The following is a 26773-nucleotide window of genomic DNA, read 5'->3' on the forward strand; positions in this document are numbered from 1 at the left end:
CCTAACACTGTTGGCTTTGTCATTACTTGGAGACACATGCCAGCTGCATTACAATGAAACAAATGAATTAAATTGACATGAAATAAGACAGAAGGTAACTGTTATATATCATGGGAGCACCGTTTGATCACAGGCTTTCAGGAATTTCTGTACTGACCAATCAGGTACTGGTACCAAAGTTACAGGTACTTGACACTTATCCCTTCTCAGACTATCACTTGACTCAACTTGTGGTCTGAACTGTGCGAGTGGGAGAATAGATCAGGAAAGAATAGACTGGATAATGTCAGGGGAGCGCAGAGTAGTAGTCCATTAGTGTCATCGGCACGTCAGTTTCTCTGAGTGTCATCGGTCCATGTCGGTTTCTCTCCGCCGCTTGTCAAATGTGAGGTGGGAGTGGCTGCTGTCATCGCACAGACATGCCGAGAACTTTAAAAAAAAAAAAATCAGACAGTGACTGATCGATGCTAGAAGACTGTAAAAGTCTGTGATTCACAGGTTATTTATACATTGTGTGTGGTTGCGTAAATGTCTGATATTGGCATGAAATTGCCAACAGTTTATAGGATTAACAGTTAAAGAGAATCTGATTTGAAGACAGTTTTTTTCTTAGAGGTTTGCCTGAGGGAATAGTGCAGAGGTAATCAATACAGGAATGTCTGTTTTTAGACACTGAGTGCGTTTTAGACTGTTTATAAATTAATCAATAGCAGAATATGTTTGCGATACAGAGACAGGAGGTGGGATGAGGATGGGCAACTTCCTCCACCTCAGGGCTGCTGTTCATCAGGGAACTGACAAAACACTGTGAAATGAAAAAAAAGGACAAGGAGCAACAGAAAGCTCCCGCATGACACTCAGACACACTTGCATAAACCCCCCCTTCAGACTACAAAAGCACAGAGAAGCAGTGTGTACACACCGAGACATCGCATCATTTTTTTTTTTCAACTCTCCACTAGATTCCCCCGCTCAAGGGAGAAAGTTGTATTTCGGGAACCAGGGAGTCTGGAAATATCCTGGTTGCTTGGGGAAAAATCTATCACGCTTGCTTACTTGTTCTCTGTACAGGAGTGAATTTGGCAGTCTCACAACTGAGGGAGTTCCGTTTTCCTCCTCTGTCTTTGTCTGACAAGTCTACACAGCAGCCAACACCTCAGTGATGGCCCCGGGTGAATTAGAGATATATAGGTTTTCTGGAGCCAGGATATGGCCACTGAAGGCCAAAGCCTGGAGATGTCATTAATCTTAAATATGAAACCTTTTTGAATACAGGTGACACTTTTAGCCATGACTCACTAAAACAGATCAAAAAAGGAAAAATATATTTGTAAAACAAGCATGCTTTATTAATACACAGTGGCCTCTAGGAGAAAGCTGGAATTTATGCTCCAAACACAGGCCACTTGGGTAATAAATAAAAACTAGTAGAAGGACTGACATGCACATTCAGCTATGTTTTAGGGGAAAAAACAAAGATATATTGCTTGTAAAGAAAAAAACAATCCATCTGCATGATTAGAACTGAAAATGCATGAATTGTCCTCCACATAAACAACACCTAAGGTGACTAAATTTACACAGCTGGGGTGACAAAGAGGAGCTATCATCTCTGAGGTAACCAGTCCTTGCTGTAGCATGTGTTGGCCAAATTGCTGCAGCATATTTATTAATGAGAGCTGTACCTGCTAGTTGAACAGGTGGGTTCATTTGAAAGTCAATTACAAACAGCTCTCCTGTTTAATCTCAGATGTCCTCAGAAACAGTGGGTTAGCTGCGGGAAAGAGGAAAAGAGGAAATGTTTTATTTTTAATTACATTTCTCTGTCCAGTGACTCATCTGGACTCATATTAAAGAAACAGTTTAGTTTTGCCGTTGGTTGGTTTCAGTAACAGTCACAAACATATGAAATTTGCTTTTTCCACTTTCTCCAAAGTTATGCACAAATCTGCCTAGCAACACATATAGTGATCAATAGATCCATAAAAAAGAAGATGTGAAATACATTTTGATTGGGTTGTTCTAGAAAACCTGTTGGGCAACCAGTTGAGCTCCAAGAAGCTACTTTGCTTCGCTAAAAAACAGATACCAACTTAACTTAAAACAGAGCCAGGCTAGCTTAATTATATGCTAACATTTACTAGAAAATAGTTAATGGACTGAAAGCTGATGGTGCTAGCTCTGCTAATGGTAGCCACACTCAGCAAAACTTGACATTGCAGACTCTGTGATCCTGTGTTCAGCCATGTTGAGTAAACTTGAGCACATTTTACTGTTGGAAGTCCTACTCAATTAGTTGTATTTTAAATTTCTGTCTAAATTACTAAGAAATTAGTCACTTTAACATCATCCCTGCTAAATTCTATTTGTAACATTGTATATATCTAAATTGTATTCTATCTTTATCTATTTTTATTTTTACTTATTTTATTCTACTTATTGAAACTTCTTCTGGATTGTACTTATCTGGGTTGCTGTAACAACTGAATTTCCCCCCCGGGATCAATAAAGTAATATCTTATCTTATCTTAAAAGTCTTAAAATGCTTATGTTAAGTCAAAAAGTCTAAACTAGGTGCGCTGTTCTTGGGGCTTACCTCCATTCAACAGTTAGTACTGCCTTTAACCATAGAAGAGTTTCCCTTCAATTTAACTCAAGTCATTGCCCTTGTGGATGGGCAAATGGTGTTATCATAGGCAATCATCTTGAGTCATCCTGCAATTCCAACCCCTTAGAGACTCTTAAAAAAGGTAATGGGTGTGTTTTTTTGTTGGTTGTAGATTGTGTTGTTGATTGATGATGTGTGCATAATTGTTTTCGAAGACAAAGTCATTATAGTCTGATAAGTTGGTGCAATCAACCTTATTTAAAGGTGATATTTTGATGTCACCCATGGATGAAATTAATTATGGTGATTTCTCCAACCATCCTGTTCCAGCTCTATGGTTTATGGTAACTCCCTAAGATAATTTACTGGCACACCAAAATCGAACAGAGCCATTATTCATTGATGTTATCCGGTACACGCAAGCTAGTCCTGAAACAACAACTCCAACAGTCTGTTACCTGACAGGTCTTGATATCCTAAAAATAAATGTATTGTGATTTTTCCCTTGAACTAGTGTGAGACTCTTTGTTGAGTATCACGCTGTCTCCTCAAGGACTGTGTTTCTGCACCCACTGAGCTGTTATCCCGTGCTAAGTGTTGGTGCTTGGCAGGGAATTAAATGCACAAAACAGAATGAGAGAAAACCACAAGTGCCAGATGTGAGTGAGCTTTAACAGGTTGCCCTACTGCTGCTTGGGACCAATTAGCATTTGTCATGACCAACTTCCACCCTGACATCACTCTGTATGTTTTGGGCACTGACTTCTTTTCACCTCCAATATGGTTCATATTTTATTATCTTCACTAATTATCTCCTATCTATTCTATGGCCCTCCTCTGCCGCTTTCTACTTCGTGGAATTGTTATCAGAAAATCACAGCGGAACAGACGCTTTGCTCCCGAGCAGTTGCGCTCATCTAATTATAAAACACTAGGTAAATGTTGAGCAGATGCCCTCCACCACTACCCGCATCCTCCCCCTGTCCGCCTTCCAATAGAGAGAGCCATTTGGTCGGATTCTAGTGTTACATTGGCTCCACATGAAGTGGGGATCCTTGCCAAGTGACTGCCGTGGTATAAATGAACTAATGGCTCGCCAACTTTACACAAAACGTCCAGCAGATTTGAACAAAAGAAGAACTTCCTCTTCAGCTAAAGTGGTCCGCTACTCCCTGCTGAGGTGCCCAGCTCCTCAGCGTCCCTCAGCTTCTGGTGTCTAGTTGAGGAGTCTTTGTCTCTGCAGAGAGGAGGCATGTGTGGGATGGTGTCAGAGGAGGCTGCAAAATCTTCTAATGACTAATAGCTTCAGTGTCCTTGTGCCTTTCACTTGGCAGGGCCATGAAACAATTAGGCATCTGTTAGTGGTGGATAAAAAATAAGGTGAATGCACAGTAGGGGGAAGGCGGTGAGGAAAATTAGACTTCACTAGTTGATAGTAGCAAGCAGGATACTTCACAAAGCACAACAGCTCCCAGTGCATCCAACTGCTTTGTTGTTTTGCACATGTTGTCCTTGAGTTTCCACAACCCTGTTTGGGTCTCGTAAATCTTTCCCGACATTATTCACCTTAATGCTTAATGTAATTAAATATCCTCTTACACATCTTTAACCTTTCTTCTCCCAAATTGTTTTTTTTGTTTCAACTTTTTTATTTTCAGAAAAAAAGCAGTACATTACAAAGGTATTGTCAAAAAATATAACATTTTCTCCCCTCCCTCCCCAATCCCCAAACCCAACTCAGTCCTCTTCTTTCATAATTTAGACATAAGGAGAACTGTATACTTACATAAATATACATAGACACCTTCACATGAGTATTCATATGAAATACAAAAACCACAGAGTTCCCTAATGTTGGGAAGAAAAGGTATATTTGTACATACATTCACGGACCCAAACACATACCTACACTTACCCATCAGCCTGCATACATACATAAACCCAGCCATGCCTACACATAGGCATAGCCACAGATGCGTGCATGTACCCGCACAGCAAAAAATAAGAATACAATAAAATAATAATAAGTAAAAGTAAGAATAAGAGTTAGACAGAGTACTGTTAAGTGTTGCAAATACTCTGGGGGCTCAACCAAAAGACAGCAGGATCCAGGTACCAACAGCAACCCTGCATCCACACCTACATTTCTCGCAGGAAGCCTATCAACATAATCAATCAGGGGTTCCTCCCAAATTGCTGAAGTAGGGTTACCTACCTGGTTAACTGCTGGACAGATGAAAAACACTAGCAAGGAAAAGAGGATAAGCTTGCATACTGATGCCGCAAAGCTTAATAACGTAATCATGTTAGGATGTAATGCTGTTTTTCAGTGTATAGTTGAAACTAAAATGGCAAATTGCTCTATTGCCATTATTTGTCCATTATTAAAGCTGCCTCTTTGAATAGAAATACTCTGATTTTGAAGGTGAAGTATTGATTCTGAAATGGATTTGTTCAGTTATGATAAACAGCGTTGGCACCAGAAGAGTAGCACCAGAGTTCAAAAAGTTCCCCACCAAAGCATGCAGAGCTTTGAACAATGGGAAATAACAGCAGGGGCTGTGAGGATGGCAACACATTTCATCACATGGAGTTACGTTCCTGTGGTGGAAAACTTTGGTTGATTTCTCAGACTTCAAGGTGGACATCATGCTGTCTCTTCCTCTTCTCCTCCTCCTGTTTGCACATCTTGCTCCTGGCTTCATTACCCCTCATGCACACACTGTGCTGGGCAGACTGAGCAGCTGTCATCTCTGTCTGGCAGGAGTTTCCCTCCAGTTCACTGCTGCCACAAGTGACCTGTTCCTGTCTGCGAGCCTGGGCAGACAACATCCCCACTGCAGCCTGTGTGCTGCAGGTGTGGGCTCTGGGTATAAGCTTCATTGGGATCTGGAACCGTTGCTGTGATTGCACTTAATAGCTGATTAAAATTTAATCTTGACTCCGCAGTTCCGTGGATAAAAGCCTTATAAAACAATAGTGAATTTGTGCGCAGGTAAGATTAGTTTGAAGAGTAATCACATGCGTGTGCACACGGAGCATCCATTACACAGTCGGACTATAAATCTGCTTTGGAATTAACCAGTGAGTGGAGGCTGATTGCTGTAGCGGTCCCCTCTCACTCTCAGGAATGAGAATAAATGGGCGGACTCTGGCATGAACAATCCTTTATTACACCCATTAGCCGAAGAAGGCAGATCTTTATGAAACTGGGGACACCGAGCACGCAGCCCTGTCGTCACATTCATGGCCTACTTATGGTTTCCATGACAGTGTGAAACCCCCTCCTCTACGCCTATCACTGCCACCACCACACATGCATACTATTACCACATTACCCACCCACCCCTGATCGCACATCCGTTTGCACATTCGGTGGATGCAGAACAGTCGTCTGTGCTACTCCTTGTAATGTCAAAATATTTCTGAAGCGCCAGCTAATAAGTGCAGCTCTGGAGAGAGTCCACAAGCTCAATATGTTCATCAACACATTTTTTTTTCAGTTTTGGAGAAACTTCAAGAGATGGTGGAATCATTAATCAGGAAGTTTGCCACAAGTTGCCTGTGAATCCTTCCACTCGTTCCTGGATGCACTCCTCAAACAACAACAACAACGCCAGGTGTTGTTAATCAAGATTGGTTTGTTTGCTTGTTTTTTGCATACATTAAAAGTGCCAGGTGGACTATTTTTTCATTAATGTATTCTTCCATCAAGAGCAGGATAATGTTACAGCTCATTTAGTGTGCAAAGCTTCAGGTCATATGGACATGTTTTGACAGGTGTTTCATTACATACTGAATGGACTGGCTGACATTGTTTGTTGTAGTTCTTATTAGAGGTTACTTGTCCTTGCTGTGCAGACAGTGATGTAGGGGTCTTGTTTCATGTGAAGCATTGGGCTGTGACAATGTTATATTAAGTACAGCAGTCGGCCTGTAGTGCTCTTACGCCTTTTAATTGATCGTAGTGCTCTTTGACTGAGCTCTATAAGAACAGGCTGTAAATCATCAACCTCGGCAATAATGTAGCTCTTAACTAAGCTATAAAGTCCTACATGGACTTCAAATGGAAACCAGAACACTTCCCATACTAAAAGGGTTCTACAGTCTTATATAGAATCTAGAAATATAGCTTTGATGGTTGGTTATCTGTGAGAAAAGGAATCACGTGGCCTGGTTAGTGACTTTCCTGTGGCTCTGTGTACACAGGTACAGTATTCCTGACAGAGGTGTCAAGTAATGAAGTACAAATACTTTGTTACCTTACTTAAGTAGAAATATTGGTTATCTATACTTTGGTGGAGTAATTATTTTTCAGCTGCCTTTTTACTTCTACTCCTTACATTTTCATGCAATTATCTGTACCTTCTACTCAGTATTAAAATAGCCTCCTTACTCCTATTTCATTTCGGCTTGTCATCTTTCAAAAAAACACAAAAAATAGAAACATCCAGATAAATTGCACCATCTGAAAAGAGGCCAAGTTTCTTACTAGTTACATTTATGTGCGCGTTGTGATAGTGTCTTAATAAAGTAATCAAACATTTTGGCTAGCCTACATTAGTTTGAAGCGATCTAGCCTTCGTGTTGAGTAAGACCTTTTTGGTCAACACCAGCTGTTCCGGGTCTTGAATGTGTATGGGTGCTCGATGCTTGGATGTGCATAATTCCAATAAAGGCAACATGCCTGTGAAGTTGGACTTTTTGGTACCATTACAATACTTTTAGGCAACTAGTCCTCATATCTTCTACTGCATGAAACATGTTAATGCTCAGTAGTACACATATATGATTCTTTAATGTATTTGCATGGTACTAAAATACCTTCATTTTCAATGGGCATGAACACTGTTGAAACAGGTGCAAACCGAATGTTTCAACATTAACATATTAATATAACATTATATTCATTATGGCCTTCAGGAGAATTTTTTTTTGGGAGGTTGGGTAGTGCACTATGGGCCCCTGTGGCGTAGCCTAAGCCTTTGTCCTTAATGGTATTTTTTCCCCCTACATTACTTTGACTTTTATACTTTAAAGGCCCTGTGAGGAGTTTTGAACTGGCTGAGAAACAGACTGAAAATGATACTGATGCCTCTTTATAACCTTCAATAGCAAAGAAGTCCATCAGCAGCAACACTGACACCTTCTCTGTTGTAATTTTTAATGCCTGAAACAGCCCTGAGGGGGTAGGTGCCAGACCAGATGATGGACATCTTGCTTCAGAACCACCCTTTATTTGACTGTTTTCATGGAAAATAATCACATTCCCTGATAAAGTTGACTGTTGAACACAGCAGGATGAGGCTTTTGTTGAAAACACTACTTTTGCATGTATAGGACAAGAGATAAGAGGATATCCATTTGTTGACAAGGGGGGCGCCAGAATTGATACAAAACAAAAGTTCCTCACAGCACCTTTAAGTAGTTTTGAAACCTGTACTTTTACACTTTTAATTGAGTAAAAAGCTTGAGCTGATACTTCAACTTCTACAGAAGTTTTTTTAAACCCTATACTTCTACCTGAGTAATGAATGTGAATACTTTTGACACCTCTGATTCTTGATCAAGAAGACAGTAAGCTCTCGTGTGCATCACTTCTGCCTCCACTCTTGCGATGCTGTAATCAGGACACAGTTGGAAGCACTGAATTACATCCAATTTCCCCTCACATCCCTTTGTTTATCGACTCAGGGACCTGACAAGAAGTGAGACTCGAGTGGGTCGAGAGGGAAAAACCACAGACATTGACTTTTCAAACCTCTCTGCCACTCTCCCTGTGCCGCGAAGAACTCGTGGGGGAGCGTTGAAGTGGATTGATTACACTTGTGATCACTCTTGGAAGATAATGTCCTTCTTTTTAATCATGCATTGTGCTGCTGCTCTTTACAAGGATAAGATTATCATCGGCAACTTCATCACTGTCTCATTGTGAATGCTGCCCTAATTGGACAGCTCTGCTTCCAATTGGAAGTTTTGATCTTATTTACGGCTGCGTGTCCTTCAGCTGATATGGTATCACTTTGAGAATTCTTTTTCACGATGTCTGCTTTCTGTCTGTGTGCTGTCCTCTGTTGTCTAATCCTCTAAATCTAATCTAATGTGTTGGCTTCACTTCACAAGAACGTCATTCAAGGTTTTTTTTACAGCTGTAGTGTAGAGTTTGAGTTGCTATGTGAAGGTAATGACTCTTTGAAACTGCCTGTACTTCTAAAACAGCTTTTTGTAAAATCAAAGCGTTGGCAGTATTTGCAGCATGTTAGCTTGATCCCTGTGGTGTTGAGCTTTGCAAAGTGCTCTGCAGTCAATAACCCAGTATTTACTCATTGGGCACCAGAGAGACCTTATAATCCAGTGACACCATAAACCTGACATTTCATCAAAAAACACCAGCCATTTACCTGCCAGGCAACTCCCGGCTTTTTTTTTATTTCACATGAACAATTCCAGTGTTTGAATTAAGATTTGAAGATGAGTTAGGCGCACAAAAGGCTTGAATGAGATTTTAGCCGTCGCAGCCTCGGGCTATCATGAGTAATCATGTCCTTTTTGTTCCCTTTGACATTGGCAGAATTGACCGAACCTGCTCGCTGTCGCTCTATGAAGCACTCTTGATTTAGCGGTCAGCTCTCTTGTTGAGTCCTTTGTGGTGGTTGACATTTGTGATGGGACACTAATTACTTTATTTGCCTCTGAGTGAAAGTGCTAAAAACAGCAGCCTCAGGCAAAAGATACCCACAATACCACACATTATGTGCATAACAGGTTGACTGGAATAGAGGATTGCTCCTCCTCCGGCCATGCTTCCCTCTATCTTCCTTTGGCTCTTTTCTTCTTTCTCTCTTACTTTCTCTCTTTTCAGTGACACCCCACCTGCACCGGCTCCTCATTAATGGCTAACAGGCAGATCAGTAGCCAGCCACAGGGGTCCTGACTAACCTTTCAAACCCTCCTAGTTTATTGTGTGCGCTGTCAAAGCTCCACGTGCCACAATCTGACCTCCACTCTCATTCCAAAACCAGCGACCGTACGACAGCCTTGCAGACAAAGAGCCGGTCGGAGATGAGAGGAGACAGGGAAGTCAGACGAGACGCCTTTGTTGTGATCACGAGTGCGCCTGCATTATGTAAATAGTGCTTATCCAGTGCTAATTGCCTCTGCTTCGAGGACAAGCATATTAAACATGAAAGAAACAATCAAGGGCTTTCACACTCTCCCCAGGCCACCGTGAAGACGACCAGTCATGGAATTTGAAGGCATTGAATGAACCATCAGCTAGCTGCGTCTCCCCATCTGCACTCTAAGGTTCATGGGAAATAGCAGATAATAAAAGATGAATAGGGTTCAATACATCTGGAATCATGTTTTTTGTCCATCATCATCTTCTTCTTAACCTCTTGTGCTTCCCATCATCTGCTTACGGTTTGCTCTGTTTGAAAGTTCAGGATGACATGCAGGCGCACATGAGTGTAAACTGCAAAACATGCCAATGGTAGGAATTTCAAAATAAAAGCATATCCCAATGATGACAATGTAGATCAGTGTTTGGACTCTCCATTGATTTGATTGGATCATTGGTCACCCAATCAATGGATTGATCCAGACTGAGGCATTGTTACACTCCTAGCAGGGATGTAAAAAATAAGAAAAGCCAAACTCTTGAAACCAAAACAACTATAACTTATAAAATACATTATTTTTATTACATAAAATGGCTATTTTGGAGATCCAAAACTGTTGATTGTACACATCTATTGCAGAGTGGAGATAACCTCATTGTTCTGTTTTACAGTTACTTGGCTCCATTTCTTTGTATTTAAAGTTTTAAGGTATTCATTTTATTTTGGATGCACTTCTTGTTGTGTTAGTTGCAAATTCTCTTGATATCCCAACAAGAGTCAGTAAATTAATTCTGTTTTAAACGAATCCAAAAACAAATCTGAGGTTAGTGGCTGCTGCAGAATTGTTACAAGTGCGTCCAATTTTACTTTTAAATGATTTTAATGACTGTTGCCTTCCAGCCTTTCTGAATGCACTCCGCCTGAGCACTCTCTGAATATGAGCAGGGTCTATTTATCTATCTCTGCAAGAATGGCAGAACAAGGTAGTCATGAAAATAAAGCTTCAAGCCTCTCTCATAAAAGCTCTTGCTTGGACTCATCCTGTACCATAAGTGAGGAAGATTCATTTGACTTTGGTGGGAATGGCTCTGACATTTCTCTGATGGATATGTCAAATATCAAGTGTATACTTGCTGTCATTTTTTTTTTTTACAAAGTTGCCCCCAAGAGTATTTAGAGACAATCAGACACAGACTCGTGCTACAAACAAATATGCAAAAAAGAAGGAAGTGCAGTCGTACATTTGGTTGTACTTACAGCCTCCTCAGTGTTGAAAATAGTGCGACTGTGCACCTTCACTGGCCGTACCTCCTGTCTCACTCTCAGCACATTTGGAGGTGTTCCATGACAGTACCCGCTGGAATTTCTTCAGTCAGCATATGGATGGCACCATTACTCCTTACATCTTTTCACGCCAGCCAGCCCCTTTTGCTGATCTCTACAGCACATGCATCATCCAACTACCCCCCATCCCCAGCTCCTTTCTCTCCCCCCCAAAACCAATTACCAGTTATCACCAAGAAGGAGGCTGTTCATCCATTAGTTATTCATCCACCCAAGTGCAGCTTTTACTTTAATTCGATTTTCTCACTTGATTTTACATTAAAACTCACTCCAAGATGGCAAGATCTTAAAAGTTAAGCACAGAGATTAACTGTGCTTCTCTAAATCTTTTCAACAAATATACCCTGCATGTACCATTAACCTTGAACAAGCTGATTAAGTTAGCACTCCGCTTCCCTCACGAGCATCAAATCATATCCAGAATCCGCTGCAGACTTTCATAATCCAGCCAAAATAGGATAGTGCAATTATCAGGCATTCAGCAGTAATCTGTAAGTGATGAAGATTGAAGGTCGTATTGATCTAATTTCATGGGAAAGTGATCATGAGCAGGAGAAGAAGATGAAGTGGATATTATTACATAGAGTATTTCACAAATAGAGAGAAATGAAAAAATTAAATGCTTACCCAGTGTTTCAGACGCAGCTTTGTGAGAACTGCTTTGTTTTCAGGTCTGTGCCTCTCTCTCTGCCCTGTCTGTGTAAACGTGTCTGTGGCTTGAATTTATAAGTAGGAGACAATGTCAGAGGTTTCTTCAGAACAATAACAGTGACCAACAATTAGTACAGGTCATGTTTTTAAAATAATATATATCACTCATTATTTATAACTTATATTTTGTTTTAATTACTAGTTAGGCAACAGTATTTAGCTGCCTAACTAGTAATTACTTACATCATTCAGCACAAGAATTGGTAAGTTTCACATCTTACTTAGCCTTCCTGTTATGTTCGATTCTTAGGGACAACAATAATGTACCTGGGTCAATTTGAATTTGAATTTGAATATTTGGAACCAATATCCATTTACAGTACAGGACAGTAACTTAGAATATAGACCTATGATTAAAAAAACAGGCGACTTTATTCCTATTTACAACAGATAAATACGTAGAACAACAATAAAGGTGAGTTTATCTCTACTTACAGACTCTGAAGAATACCAGCAGCTTATGCGAGCAATACAGTTGATGAAGAGTCACTCGACATGTGAATAAGACAGATTTGGAGTTACCCTGATGTGGGAAGAATTATTTATTTCTCTCCTACTTCCTTAACAAGCCCAAATGTGGATGGCAAGTAAATGTAGGATTTGGCACTGATATTGGATCGTCATACAATTCATTCATTAGTTTAGAGCTTGCTTCACTCATACTCTGCTATTCAACACCTCTGACATTGAGTGTTGGGAGAGTTCATCCTCAGATTTCCTCTCTCTTTGTCCTTGTATAATATTTGTCCTTGCGCTGAGTGATTATGGCAAAAGATTGCAAAATAAACATATGTAAAGAAGGAGATCTGTGAATTTGAGAGCAGATTGAAAGAGCTCAAGCACTCCGAATGAGTTGCACAATAAAGGGAGTACTCAACACAAGATTGGTGCTCAGAGAAGAAAATTGGCAGAATTCATCAAATGTTCTGTGGGCATAAAACCTCCACCGCAGCATGTAGGGCCTTTAATGTGAAAAATAACCCAGGGGCCTTGTGGAGTGTGTTTTATGTGGTTAGAGGGGTTAAAGGAGGCCTGTACATTGGTTCATGTTGAGATGTTGAGGGGGTTGTCAGATTTCCCTAGTGGCACGCTCTCTCTCCTTCTCTTTCTCTCTCTCTCTCACTTTCTCTCTCAGTTTCATGTCATTGGAGCGTTGCTTGAGTCACAGAGACAGTAGCGCCGACTGTCTGAGAGTGATTTATGCAGTCATAAGGCCTGTACTGTAGCGGACCCTGGCCCGTATTTTATTCTGACACTTATTATTGAAATGAGACATTTGGGTGTAAAGAGGAGCTGAGCTGTCTTCTCACTCAGAGAGGGTGAGGTGGAAGTCATGCTCGCATCAAAACTCAACCTTCCAGCATGGGGATTCACCTCAGGGACTATTTAATTCCACTTCTCTTCTGAACGTTCCAGTTCTCACTTGTTCATAGTTTTTTATTTATGAAAATGCAAATTTAGTTTTATATGTTGAAAGATGGAATTGCAACATGTTGATGTTGTTGTTGTTGGAGCTGCAATTCAGCTGCAAGCCGTTAAGGTGCTCAGAGCCACAAAAAAGGCAGAGAGCAGCAGTCAGTGAGATGCACTCCTGTGTCTCTGTCTTCTGCTCTGCTCTATTGTTGCACAGGTGCAGTTGGGAAACAAACAGCAGCAATAATAGAATGACTTGTTTTTGCCATTCAGAGTCCCAGAAGAAGTAAGAAGCCAAGTTCAATACCGGAGCATTTCTGAGGCTTGCATGGACACAAATCATTGGAATAAAAGATGCATTCAAAAGTATCTTGTTCATGATAAAAAGACAATGTTGAGGTCAATGCATGAATACAGAAGTCTGCAACAACTTCTGAGGGGCATTCTGTGGTTTTAGGTGTTGACCGTAAGTCACAACATCCCTTAAGTCCAACTAGGAACCTTGGTTTTGTATTGTTTCCAGTCTCACTACCTCATCTCTCTGCTGGTTTTTGCTCTCACAAAAGCACAGAAGGCATCCCAAAAGACTACAACTTCCAACAAACTTTTAGTTAAGGAACTTCCAATGCAGAGAAAGACACTTGGGAGAGAAGAAGTCAAACATTTTGAAAAGTCTTTGATGAGGGAATGGCTGTGATTTAGTAGTAGAGTTGGTTATCTAGCAGTTGTAAGGTTGGTGGTTCCACCCCAGCTTTCCCAGGAGTCCACGTGTCTAAAGTGTCCTTGGGCAGGAACCTCAAATTGCACCATGTGGCCAGTGGTGGTTGTGGGAATGTGTGTGGATGGGCACTTTACACAGCGTCCTGTGCCATCAGTGTATGAATGTGGTGTGAATTGGTGAATGTAACATATAGCGTAAAAGTGCTTTGACTGGTCGGTAAGACAGGACAAGCGGTTCAGAGTCAGTCTGTAGGGACTTGGCTTGGAAACAAAAGGGTCACCAGTTCAAGTCCCGGCAATTGTATTTCTCCCTCTGGGATTAGTTCTTCTCCTTCTTCCTCTTCTCCTTGTTCTTCTCTGTCCTCATCATCATCTTCTTCTTCTTCTTAGTTCATTTACATTCACCACTATGGCTACCACTCTGTATGCTGATGTTAAGCTACAGCCAAAAGCTAATTAGCTTGGCTTAGCATAAAGACTGTAAGCAAGATAAAACAGCTAGCCTGACCACAAAAAAAATGTATATATTTAACTACCTACAAAAACATAAGAGTTAGCAAATGAGCGTCTACTGTCTTGTTTTATTTGCACAAAAATGGTAGTAAAAAAACACGTTTTTTTGCCACTTTTTTTGAAACACTGTTAGTACATTTGAGTAAAAACTTGGAAATAAGAGTTTACAATGTAGAGAGCTACTGCGACTTTTTACTCAGCCTTTTTATTACACAGTATCTTGTAGGGGTGTGCCGACTAATTGATTGTAAGATTCATTGCAATGCGACACGTGACGATTCAATTACGATTCATAAATGTTCAAAAACGATTATTTTTCATATTGACTAAATGACAGGAACACAACCGCTGCTCACGGAACGAAAGTGAAAGTGGCGCATGCCGCCCGGACACCTGAAGGAACGGACCAGGTGAAAATGGCGTCCATATGCTGTCGTTAACAACCAGGGCTTTCTTGCTCCGATGTAGACGCTGTAGCCCAGATACAAACTCCCAAAGCGAAAATTATTCTGCCATATCATATGTCACGGTAACAGCGCACTTAATGAGTGAGTTGCGCAACGACTGGGAGCTGGTGAGTTATGTCCTCCAAACAAGAGTGATGACTGAGAGCCACACTGGTGCAAATGCTGAGCTGTTGCAAAAAGTAGCAGAAGAATGGCAGATTAAGGACAAAGATTTGGTTTTAGTCACTGATAACGCCTCCAATATGGTTGTTGCTGCTCAGCTGGGAAACTTCCTCCATGTTAAATGTTATGCACACACTCTCAACCTTACCTCTCCGAAAGCACTCAAGGTGCCTGCTGTGTAAAAATAAAAGATAAAGGAGATACATTTGTTTAGTTACTTTAAATAATGGATACTGACAAACATATTTTTTTAAAGTATGAAGTGGCCACAAAGTGAGAAAAAAAAAAGAAATCCTGAATGGGGAAAAAAAGATGCATCAAAAATCGTTATAATCATGATAACTGTTGAATAATCGAATCGTAGCACCCTGAATCAGAATCGAATCATGAGGTGCCTTAGATGGCACACCCCTGGTATCTTGTCATCTTCCATTCACACAGGGTTGATCTATCCCTTTATTTTGAGTATCAGTAATGTGGTGTCAGTTTTATAGTGCTCTGTTGGGTTTAAGCAGCACAAGCGACCCTTCTTCTATCTCCATGGCACAGCTCTAGTACCTCCACCTCATCAGCCTCCTCTGACTCTTTTATCTGAAGGCCCTATACACAGATGACCGGTCCCTAAAGCGGAGGGGTCATGTTGCCTTTTCCCAAAAGATGAAGATAGAACAGGTTTGTAATTGACGGCTGTAAGCTCTGCACTCCTGAGGCTGGATGACCTACATGTTACACGTCCTCCATCTGCCTGCATACACTTAAAACCCCACAGGCTGCCACTCAAACCAGCAGGTGACGGCTCACAGGAGATGGAGACAGTGTGTTGCTAACGCTTGCTGCCTGTACAGATGTTAAGCACAACATGCAAGGTTACATGCCCTGGTTAAATACAAGCCTTTGATGCTCTTATACTACCCCTGAAAGGTTTGTTTACCAGTCTGTGTAATAGAAGTAGAAGAGATGACCTTGTGTTATTCATTTCAGTGCATCTCCGGTCCAACAAGGATACGAGTGAAGTCAGGCGGACTCGCTCTTTGTTCACAGCATAAACTATAAAATTGAAAACAAAAACAATTCATTAAGATTCAAAGTGCTACATTCACGCCATAAAGCAATGTATGCGGTTAATTCGAAGGCATAAAAAGCTAATGGACTATTAGAGTCTACTGCCTGAGGCTGCCTTTTTTCCCTGCACAAGAAGTACATCAATCACTCCTATCAGTAATCCTCTGCAAGCTGCTGGCAGTGTCTGCACCTCCTGCCACACAAACACTCCCTCAGCACAAGCGGCATCAGATGTGGCTGAAGTTGACATCTTTACAGATAAACCGGCCCCTCTTTACTACCACTGTCACAACATTCTGCCCCTCGGTCTTTGGAGATATTGATGGGAGGCAGCAGTCGATGAGACAAAAGCTCGAACAGAAGAGATGCCTGAGGAGTGGAGCTGAGCTGCTACGTGTTTGTTCTGTGTTTTTTGTCCTCGTACCTGGAGGAATGACGATAAGATGGGACACAGATGAGAGTACCTTCAGTTCTGAGCTTTGCTGTGGGCAACTAGAGCTTCATATTTGGAAAAACAAGACTTTTGGTGAAGTTTTCAAGTCTGTTTGTTTGCTCATAAAAGCTCCAGACAGCTCAAAGTAGTGTGATATTTACTGGAGCGGAGACTTATGCACTCGACTGCGTCACAAATACAACATTTTTGAATGTCTTTGTCAATACGGGACTCTGCCACAGAGAAAATGCAAGAAAAGAAAAGAGCGGCTTCATCCTTTCGCTACACTCCACTAAGCTGGTTTTGTTTTGGGAAGGCTGTTGGTCGTCTGGGGAGGCTTTGAACAAAAAAACATTTCTCTTCTGGCTACAGCTGCTGCAGATCCGTGTGCAAACAGCCAGCAGATGCATCCTGGTCCAATTCCTCCATCCCAGCGCAGATTTCCATCCAACATCACATTTACCTGATCATCTTCTGGCCCAGTTATACAGCAAATGATCCCTCATGAAAAATCCCCATTGCTTTGTTCCAGACTACTAAGATAATTCATGTTGACTCTGTGCGTATGGAGAGCTCTCAGAGCTGCACTGAACTCAGTAAACACTCCAGCTGCTATATAATTTGTTACAAACAGACTTTGTTTACCAGCATGTGTTTATGAATGAATATGTATCTGAATATTTTGCATGATACTTGTGTGACAACATCAAAATATTTGTGTTGAAACTTCCAGAGGCTGTAGAGCTTGTACTGAGTGTGTGCATTAGATATGGGGAAGAAGTGGTGTTTAATTTTGAAAGGATTAAAGCTACTTGGGAATACAGCCAATTGCAAAAATAACTCACATTAAAGTTTGACTGTTTAGTTACCTCCAGTATCAGCTGACAGTGGGAGGTCTTTGCTGCTGCTCCTCCTGCCTTGGCTTTTCAGTAAAACTGAACCTGGACCCCCCTGTGGCCCCCCCTCAACACCAAACAAATATTATACAATAAAAAAAGCTTTGGTATCGCGCTGATGTTACAGGCGGAACACATGCATGTGGCACTTGGTTCCAGTCCCTTAGAGCGCTAAGGGACTCATGTTGAGCGTAAACAGCCAAACAGCTGCTGTCAGTCTGCATATTGATCTAGTACACAGTAGTATATATGTCTAGTATATAGGGATGCACTGATGTTTTGCCAGTTTGTTCTCAGCCGGTCCTCGCCCTTCTCAGTCTCTTTTGTCAGGGTTGAATGTGTCCCTCTGACAACACCCTTGGCCCCAGCCTGGCCCCCCCAGTAAAATTGGTCTAGAACTGCCACTGTTTGACATTCCACCTAGGCACGTGGAAAGGCAGGGAGCCCCCAGAACAGAGCCATACCACCAAGTATAAGTTATTTTTTTGATGTACTATGTTTAAGTTAGTAACATTCTTTGCACATTTTAACTTTGATAAGGTAAAAGAAAATGACAGTTGAAGAGTCAGAACTTTTCTTTGTTATTCATAGTGATATGGTATGAAATGGTAAATATAGAATATTGATATATTTCCATCTTTGCTCACTGCTTCATAGCCTTTCATGCCATCAAGTTTTCATAAATTCCATAGCATGAACTTAGATAAAAAAAAACATACAGGTTTAGCTCAGAAGGTAGAGCAGGCGCCCCATGTACAGAGGCCACAGTTGTCATTTCTCTCTCTCTCCCCACATTTCCTCTACCTAAGGCAGAAAGCCAAGAAATAATCTTAAAATAAAATTAAAAATTTGGGGGAAAATCAACAAGCTTATCAGTATAGGCCATCAGGAGTGGGTTATTATTAGTACCTGCTCAAAAAAGTCCATATAGTGCGTCTCTAATCACCAGACATCTGGAGGACTGTGCTGACGGGAGATCTCCTCCTCTGAATATCTGGGAATATCTGGGAAGCTGCAGCCAAGCTTATAGAAACCCTCTCCATCTGTCATGTAGGACTTCAGACCCAGGCAACTAACACAACGAGGCAGTGTGTTTAGCTGGATATACATCGGCCAAGAATGGCGAAGTCCCTCATGAAGGAGTTAAGGCTACTTAATATTCCTATGTTGATTGAAGGATTAATTATTCCATCTGGCTCTCATGAAAACCAGCAAAGAGAATAAAAAAAAAACCCACTCCCCCTCTTTTTCCTGTTGCCTTTCCACTTGTTTTATTATGGTCATGGAGTATGAGCTAGCAAGGGATGAGGCTCCAAGAAGGAGGAGCCTGGACTGGACAAGCTGTACCAGAGGGAGAGCTGGGAAATTTGATCATTTTTCTCTGGGACTGTCATACGCCATAGGCTGCCTCATTTGTCTGCTCCAACTCCTTTGTTTCCAGCAGGCTCCCTGTTCCAGGATTAGCCTGCGGAGCGAGACACAAGCAGGGAAATACAACAGGGAAGGAAAGAGAGAGAGACAATCAAAGGAAATTTAAAAGCAAATTATTATAGTGCTCCATGTTTCTTTAATATAGTGCGCTTAACTCTAATGTATGTGCTGCTGTATGTAATATCTGCTGACTGGACAAAAAAACAGAATTAAAGCAGGTCTGTGAGGAGTGTTGAGGAAGGAGGGATGAGGGAAAGCTGCTCGACAGCACGTTTATTTTTCCTCCAAATTGCCCCACAGTTGCACAGGAGCAGTGTTGACCCAGTTTATCTCCCGCTCAGGTGATTAATGCAGCATCGCTACAAACAAAGGTCACATCAAGAAGCAGGGGGAGCAGACCAGGTTACTACAAGAGCTAAGGGAGTTATACATGGCTATGGTTAAGGCTGAGAAAATAAGGTGTTTTTTGTTTTGTGGGGCATCACTCAGTCTCTAGAGAGAGACACACAGTGAGAAGTGAAAGAGAAAACAATAAAGCAGACACAGACACAAACCCACATGGGAACCAACCAGGATCCACAGTATCATTGATATTAAACTGTTCTCTCATTCTCATACTTGTTTACATTTCTGTTTGCAAGTTATGACCTGAGCTATGTGGAGTGTGTGTTGAATTGAAAGAATAGATTAAAGGGATTCTTCACCTTTTGTTTGATTTGTCTGGCGGGAGCTTTTAAAACTAGAGAATATGACCCTGATGAAGTCATCAAGAGGTGTCCAAGAGGTATTTAATATGAATCATAGATGATGTAGCCCCCGATGTTTGAAAGCCTACTCTCTGCCCCTGCTTTGTTTTGGTCTTAAATGCTGTATCTTCAGAGACCCCCCAAAAACCAGCGGTGCAATAGGGAATAGCCCAAGTGCCCTTTTAAGAGGAAGTGTGGACACAAATGTATAAGACAAAGAGCCTAATGGTTTGTGTGTGTTTGTGTGGATGTGACCCAAAATAGGCATGCAGAATAATTTTCAGATTTGAGGTTTATTAATTTATTAATTGATTAAATTTTCTTGTTTTTTATTTGTTTAAATAATGAATAAGTCTCCCTCGAGGAGTTGCAAGATCAACAGAAGGGGTTCATGAATTTATTATTTCTGCCACCATTTTTTTTACTTGTTATTAGATTTAGAAAGGGCGGCTGTGGCTCAGTGGGTAGAGTCGGTCGTCTATCAATCGGAAGGTTGGCGGTTTGATCCCAGCTCCTGCGGTCACATGCCAAAGTGTTGAGCAAGACACTGAACACCGAATTGCTCCCGCTGTTGTTCAGAGGTGTGTGAATGTGAACGAATGAGATTAGCTAACACTGATGGTCCCTCACTGTAGCAGCCTCTACCATCAGTGAGTGAATTAGTATGAATGGGTGAATGTGACGAATAGTGTAAAAGCGCTCTGAGTGGTCAGAAAGACTAGAAAAGCGCTATATGAGTACAAGTCCATTTACCATTTACCATTTTGTTTAATTTTTGCAGGGAAGTGTAGCCTGTTCTAGTCCATAAAAATGATAAAATAAAAAAATTTAAGCGCATAAAATAAATGTTTAAAATGCTTGTGACAGGCACCAGTTTAACTTGGTGGTGAAATTTAGTACCCCTTCAGAGACTATAGTCCTCAAAGCCTGGGCTCAAACCCGAACCGCAGTCTTTTGCCACATGCAATCCCCGCTCTCCTCCCTGTTTTCTACTCTACCCATTGCCCTAGCCTCTCAATTAAGTCATGAAAAGGTCCAAAACCTACTCTTTAAATAAACTTTAACTTGAAGAGATACATATCTAATACCTATAAAAGTGTATTGGTAGTGTTGTGTTTCATCCCAGTGGCAGCAGGAAGCAGGAAGACACTGTGGCAGCTTGACTATAGTGTGCGTAAAGGGACAGAATTAATCTGATTGTGATTAACTCATCAACACTGACAGCCTTAGGACAGACTTAATGTAATAAGTGAAGCTGAAACAAGTCTACGGCTTGAAAGCACTTTACAACCAAGTAACTTTTCCGGGCAGGAATAATAAAAAACATGCTGCAGATTGATAAAATTACATAGACCAAAAGGTTAATTTAAAATACTCAACCGCAGATTTCATACGAAAAATTGTCAAGAAAAGCAATTACTTTTAGCCTCCAGAACTCCAGAGATACTGCACTATACAACCACATACTAATCTGCTGAGTCAAAAGTAATCTGCTCAAAGACACAAACCGACTGTCTGGTCTTATATATCTCTAGTGGGGACTTACCCAGAAACGAAACATGCATGTAGACATATTTATTAGGAAAAATAAAACATCCATGCTGAGCCTGACTTAACTGAGGATTTATGCTGTCAGGTTCTATCGATCCTCTCCTCCCAGTGAAAACACTTTGAGTCATTTCTCAAAATGTACGGCGTCACATTCAGTGAAATGTGTAAAAGAAAAGACACAAGTGAGGAATTAATGGTTTAAAATTCTGGGGTTGAAAATCTAAACTTTCTCTGTAGGAGTTCCCTGTTGGCTTCTGCATCTTTAATGTTCATTTAGAGGCACCACACACACACACAGCCGCAGCTCCTTGAAGCTGCTCACTGCTCATGAATTTAGGTCATTTTGTGACAGTCTGATGTGTTTTCATTTCCACCACTGGGTTGCGTTTCAAAACCAGTTTGTGATCCGGCTTCTGAAACACTGCTGCTGTTGAGTTTCCCAGGCTTTTATGTATTCCTCCACAGCTGCCACTTGTGACTATATATGTTGGCTTTTTGTTCTCTAGTTATCATTTCAGCTAATTTCAGTCTGCTGTGCAGGCAGAACGCTCCATTCCAAAACCGTATTTAAATACAACTGCAAATGTAATTATGGAGTGTCTACCTTAATTCCTCTCAGCGGTTATCTAAATTATAATCTTTGGTTTCAGCGTTTATACCAAAGCACTTTCTCTGAGGTATTCCACAGCCATGGTTTCTCTTCCAAAGAAATTACTGATGTTAAATGAAGCAATGATTTTCTTTATATGTGCCAGCTGTAGTGCAAATGGTTTTCAATCTGCCAGAAAATCCAGTTCATTTTGTGAAGATGAGTTTGAAGATGGACTGAGTGAACAGAGAGGCCATTTGGGCTTTGATCTAACATTCACATAATGTTGCGTCAAACTGTGTTTTTTGTGTGAGTGGGTGTACATTTTCAGATGTTGTATTCATGAAGATTTCTTTTTGATCAAGTGTGGAGTAGAACAATTTAAATTTCTCTATGAATGTATTGACCCTGAGAACGTCCCTAGAGGGGACAGTGCTGTTTGTAGAATGTTCAGAGTATGGAGGTTGTATTGTTGGGATCTGACTCTAAAGCTAAGAACAATTTTGATGATGTACAAGTCAGTCACACCACTCCTGTCATGGTTGTATCCATCTATTGCAAAAAAAAAAAAAAAGCTCTGTATTTTGGGGTTGTGGCTCTGCTCATGATTTTTTTTTTTTATTTATTTTTGAAAGTGTTTATTTCGGACATGTCAATTATTAATACAAATGAATAAAAAGACATACCCCATAAAAGAAAAATGTAAACGTCACAAACAATGCAAAAAAAAAATCGAAACAAAGCTGTTTCATCACTAATATGAATTCTGTAACATGTCCAAAAAGGAGTGGGAAGAAGTAACACTTATTAAATCCCGACCCTTCTCTGTCATTAATTAGTAATTAATAATCAAGTTTAAAGCTTCCCTTTTATATACAAACATATCCAATACTCATCTTTTTTTAAAGATTGTCCATACTCCTTTTTTTGTGTTTATACCTATACATTAACATGAATGCAAACATACGTACGCATACATACATGCATACATACATGCATACATGCATACATGCATACATACATACATACATACATAAATACATACATACATACATATAAACCCATACACATGTAAACATATGCACATATATCATATACGCACACACACAAACCTACAGCCCTACTAATTCATAAGTATACAAAAACATACACTTGTAATTTTTTCCTTTTTTTGTGTTTATACCTATACATTAACATGACTGCAAACATACATGCAAACATACATACATGCATACATACATACATACACCCATACATACACCCATACACATGTAAACATATGCACATACATATACGCACACACACAAACCTACAGCCCCACTAATTCACAAGTATATATACAAAAACATATACTTGTAATTTAACATAAGTCTTTTACACCCACATACCTGTAAACAGTTACTTACACATCAAAATACTGATACAAGTAATGTGATCTGTAAGGGATAATGTATGGTGAGTGGGTGATTGTGCAAAACAGAGTCTTGACATGGTGAGACAAGACCCGGACGTGAAGTGGAGATGTTTACTCCCTGGACAAGACTGAATAAATAGTCTCTTGAAGGTTGTTTGCGCTTCTATTGCAATGGTATTTATATCTGTTGCAGGTCGAACTGACATTCAACTTAAAGTCAGAACATTAGCACTTACTCATTGGCATTCATAACAGAAGTAGAAATAACAGCAGCACCTGTACACTCTCAAAGCCCTACTGTGTTGCAGTTTGTGGTTGCTTGGTGTCTGTTTTCTTCATTTTGGGTGACATCTCATTCACTCAGCTTTGTGTGTTTTAGCATTCCTCTCTTGTTTCTGCATTGTTTTCTGCTTCTTGTCTTCGTATCTCTGCTGGTGACTGGTCAGCCATTGATCAACAATCTAAAGCTTTTTGCTCTCAAAATAAACCATGTTGTTTACCGATGCTATCTGAATCTGATGTTTTTATGCCACATTGTCAACAGGAACAAGTAAAATCATAAACTGTATAAATTTGTTGGACTCCTTTATATAGATTGATTTAGTGATCAGGTTTTCCCTTGCATCTATTTTGTTGTACAGAGGTAATAACAGTTGTTAAGGGGTTTGACCAATCAGAATCAAGTATTTAACACAGGCAGGGATCAGTAAGCCAGGTAATCATTTAAGATAAATGTTTAAATTCATAAATGACTTAAAGCTTATACTAAAGCATGTGCTGGCTAAGAGAGAGGAAGGAGTTGAATTTCTTAAAGCCGGCAGCAGTGTAGTACAGAGGATGTAACGATTTGTTTTCCACAAACTGAATAAGTATCAAATATTTATATGGTCTACCGCTGAGAGAGACAGAGGTCATTGACCTGCAAAACTAGTCTCTGTGTGCCCGAGGCTCCATTTTATTTTACAAACATTTCTCAGACTCAAGCCAGTTTCTTTTACTTTGTACAAGAGAACCAGAGCAATAATAGAGAAATACTCGCTGTACCTAGGGTTCTCTCTTGGCTTTTAGCCTAATGTCACATCAATGGAAAGCTCTTCTCTGGCTCTGTATACAGAGACTTAACTGAAGCACCAAGGTTAGCTCTACATCAACAATGGCTCATCTTTCATTGACTGTTTCTATAGCAACAGTCAACAAAATAAGGCACACTATATAAACCATTGGGAAATTCATAAAGCAGAAAAATAAACACAAGTTCATATTTTCCCGTCGTCCTCAGGTGAATGGGAAGGAGTTGTCCAAGTCCAGCCATGAGGAGACCTTGGAGGCCTTTCGCCCTGCCAAGGACCCCGTCGTGGTGCAGGTCATCAGGCGGACCCCCAGCGGCCGCCCCCATGGCCCCCCTCAGGAAATCCATGTGGTGGATGTGTGCACTCAGACCGACATCACCTTTGAACACATCATGGCGCTGGCAAAGCTCCGGCCTTCAACCCCTCCTGTGCCTGACGTCTGTCCCTTCCTGCTCTCTGACAGGTATGTACAACAGAAGCTCATTTAACACCAACCATGCTCACTAAGTTTGTAATTCTCACTTTTTTTTAAGACTTAATAGATGTAATTTATTACAGAAAGGGATTCAAAACAAAGAGACAGTTTGAACGATGCCACTGATATAATATTCCTTCATTTGGTTTTGCTGTAATAAAGCATTTCAGTGCAGTGCCACCAAGAGTTTGTTGTTGTTCGTCCTTGTTGTGACTTTGGCGGGGACTTGTCGTAATTAAAAAGAGGGAAAAAAAGAAGTGAGAAATGTTATTGAGCTATGAAGCAGAAATATCAGTGTTTGCAGGATTAGCATTACAAGTATGCAAGGCGCCTGGGAAATATAAAATGAATTGTCTAACCAGCTGCACACTGGTTTCTGACAAATATAGATTTGTATGATGAATGAGCTTCTCAATGTCCTTCACATCTCCTTCTCACAAACAGGACACTTCAAATTAAAAAACAGAGGAATAAGGACCGGGCTAAGTGGGCCTAATTAACATTAATAATGAATGCATGTTTGAATTGTGCGTAGCATTTCAATGTTACGTTTATTTTTTAATCACAGAGCAGATAAACATTGAGCAAGAAAACACTGAGATTGAGAATATTGAGCAATTAAAATCCATCAAACATTTATTCATGCATGACAGCTTCAAGTGAGTTTGAAAACATGAGCATATGGATTTGTCAAGTCGTAGAAATTGTCCTACATCACTTGAACACAGCATTGACAAAGTCACATGGTGGATAGTTATGATTTGCTGGCTGATGTGAAAGAAATGCCCTTGAATATGGTCACTCTGGTCCTATACAGAGAAAGCTGTTTGTACCTTAACCTCTCTGTGTGATGGAGGATCATCTTTCAGTCCCTCCAAGAAGTTGCAAGTGATTCAATCAATACCTTTTAGTCCTCCATGGGCATTGATATTTACATCCCTAAACTCACTGCTTTGATATTTAAACTATCAATCCCCTTAGATCTGCAATGTTGTTGAAACATCAGAGGTTATTGTTGACTGTGTCTTTAATATTCCTGGAATTCTGAATGAAAGAAACTTCCTTGCGCTAAAGCAGACAACTTATATCCAGACTTCAACTTGAATGTTTCTTTCCTGAGCTTCCTGTTTTGGCCTCAGACTACAGAGTCTTTATGGTGACCCTACTATTAATCCATATAATAAATCCAGTATTCAATATCTTCTTGTCGTCATTCATCCTTGTTGAAAATTCTTAGACATATGCTTAGCTTAGCCATTTTCTGGTGCCTTGAGTGAGTCTATAGCCCCGTTTCCACCAAGCGGTTCAGTTTGGTTCGTCTCGGTACGGCACGCATTTTGTGGCGTTTCCATTGACTAAAACCGGGACAGGTCCCCAAATTACCGAGCCGTACCATTCCGCTTTCTGGTACCCTTCTGTTGGGGTGCCAGACATACCGATCCGACCCCAGAATGTGGAGCTAGAAACACTGGAGTCCGTTGATTGGTCGAAGGAATCGTCACTTCCTATGCGACAGCGGTAATAAAGAAAAACACATAACCCTGCCATGTTTAAATCTCCAGTGGACTTCGGGAAGATAACTTTTTCTGTTTGGCATGTATGGCGTCAATAAACAGCGTTCCAAGGTGGAGCGCGGAGGTGCAGACCTTTCTCGCATTTTTCTTCTTCGTTGCATTTATTAGCGGGGTACACTCTGTCGCGCTGCCATGACGTCACGCTATTTCGTAGCTGACGCGGCTATCGGCATCCGGCTTACACACCGCCCACCAAGTAGGGCACGATTGGCTGTGGAAACGCAAACAGGATCAGGCGTTACCGATCTGTACTGATACATACCAGACTGCTTGGTGGAAACAAGCCATATCATCCAATTATAGGTCCCTAACATTCCACCAACCAGAGGCTCTGTTAATAAAGTACTGCTCCCATAGAGTGTGAAAAGAATGGTAGTAATCTTGCTGTTCGAAATGAATAGCATTGAAGTTGCCATGTGGTGTGGAAAATTAGAATTTCATTGCAATTTCCTATAGTTCATTTAAATTTTACA

General features: G+C 40.7%; 1 protein-coding gene across 4 annotated transcripts in view; it reads left to right on the forward strand.

Moving 5' to 3' along the window:
- Positions 1-26773, forward strand: part of LOC117814897 (PDZ domain-containing RING finger protein 4-like) — a 159825-nt gene that overhangs the window by 107242 nt on the left and 25810 nt on the right. For all 4 annotated transcript variants that reach the window (XM_034686468.1, XM_034686469.1, XM_034686467.1 and 1 more), the window contains one exon: positions 24461-24714. In XM_034686468.1, the coding sequence (XP_034542359.1) occupies positions 24461-24714 (254 nt within the window). The remainder of the gene's footprint in view (positions 1-24460; positions 24715-26773) is intronic.

Source organism: Notolabrus celidotus, chromosome 6 (genome assembly GCF_009762535.1).
Source record: "Notolabrus celidotus isolate fNotCel1 chromosome 6, fNotCel1.pri, whole genome shotgun sequence".
Lineage (NCBI taxonomy): Eukaryota > Metazoa > Chordata > Actinopteri > Labriformes > Labridae > Notolabrus > Notolabrus celidotus.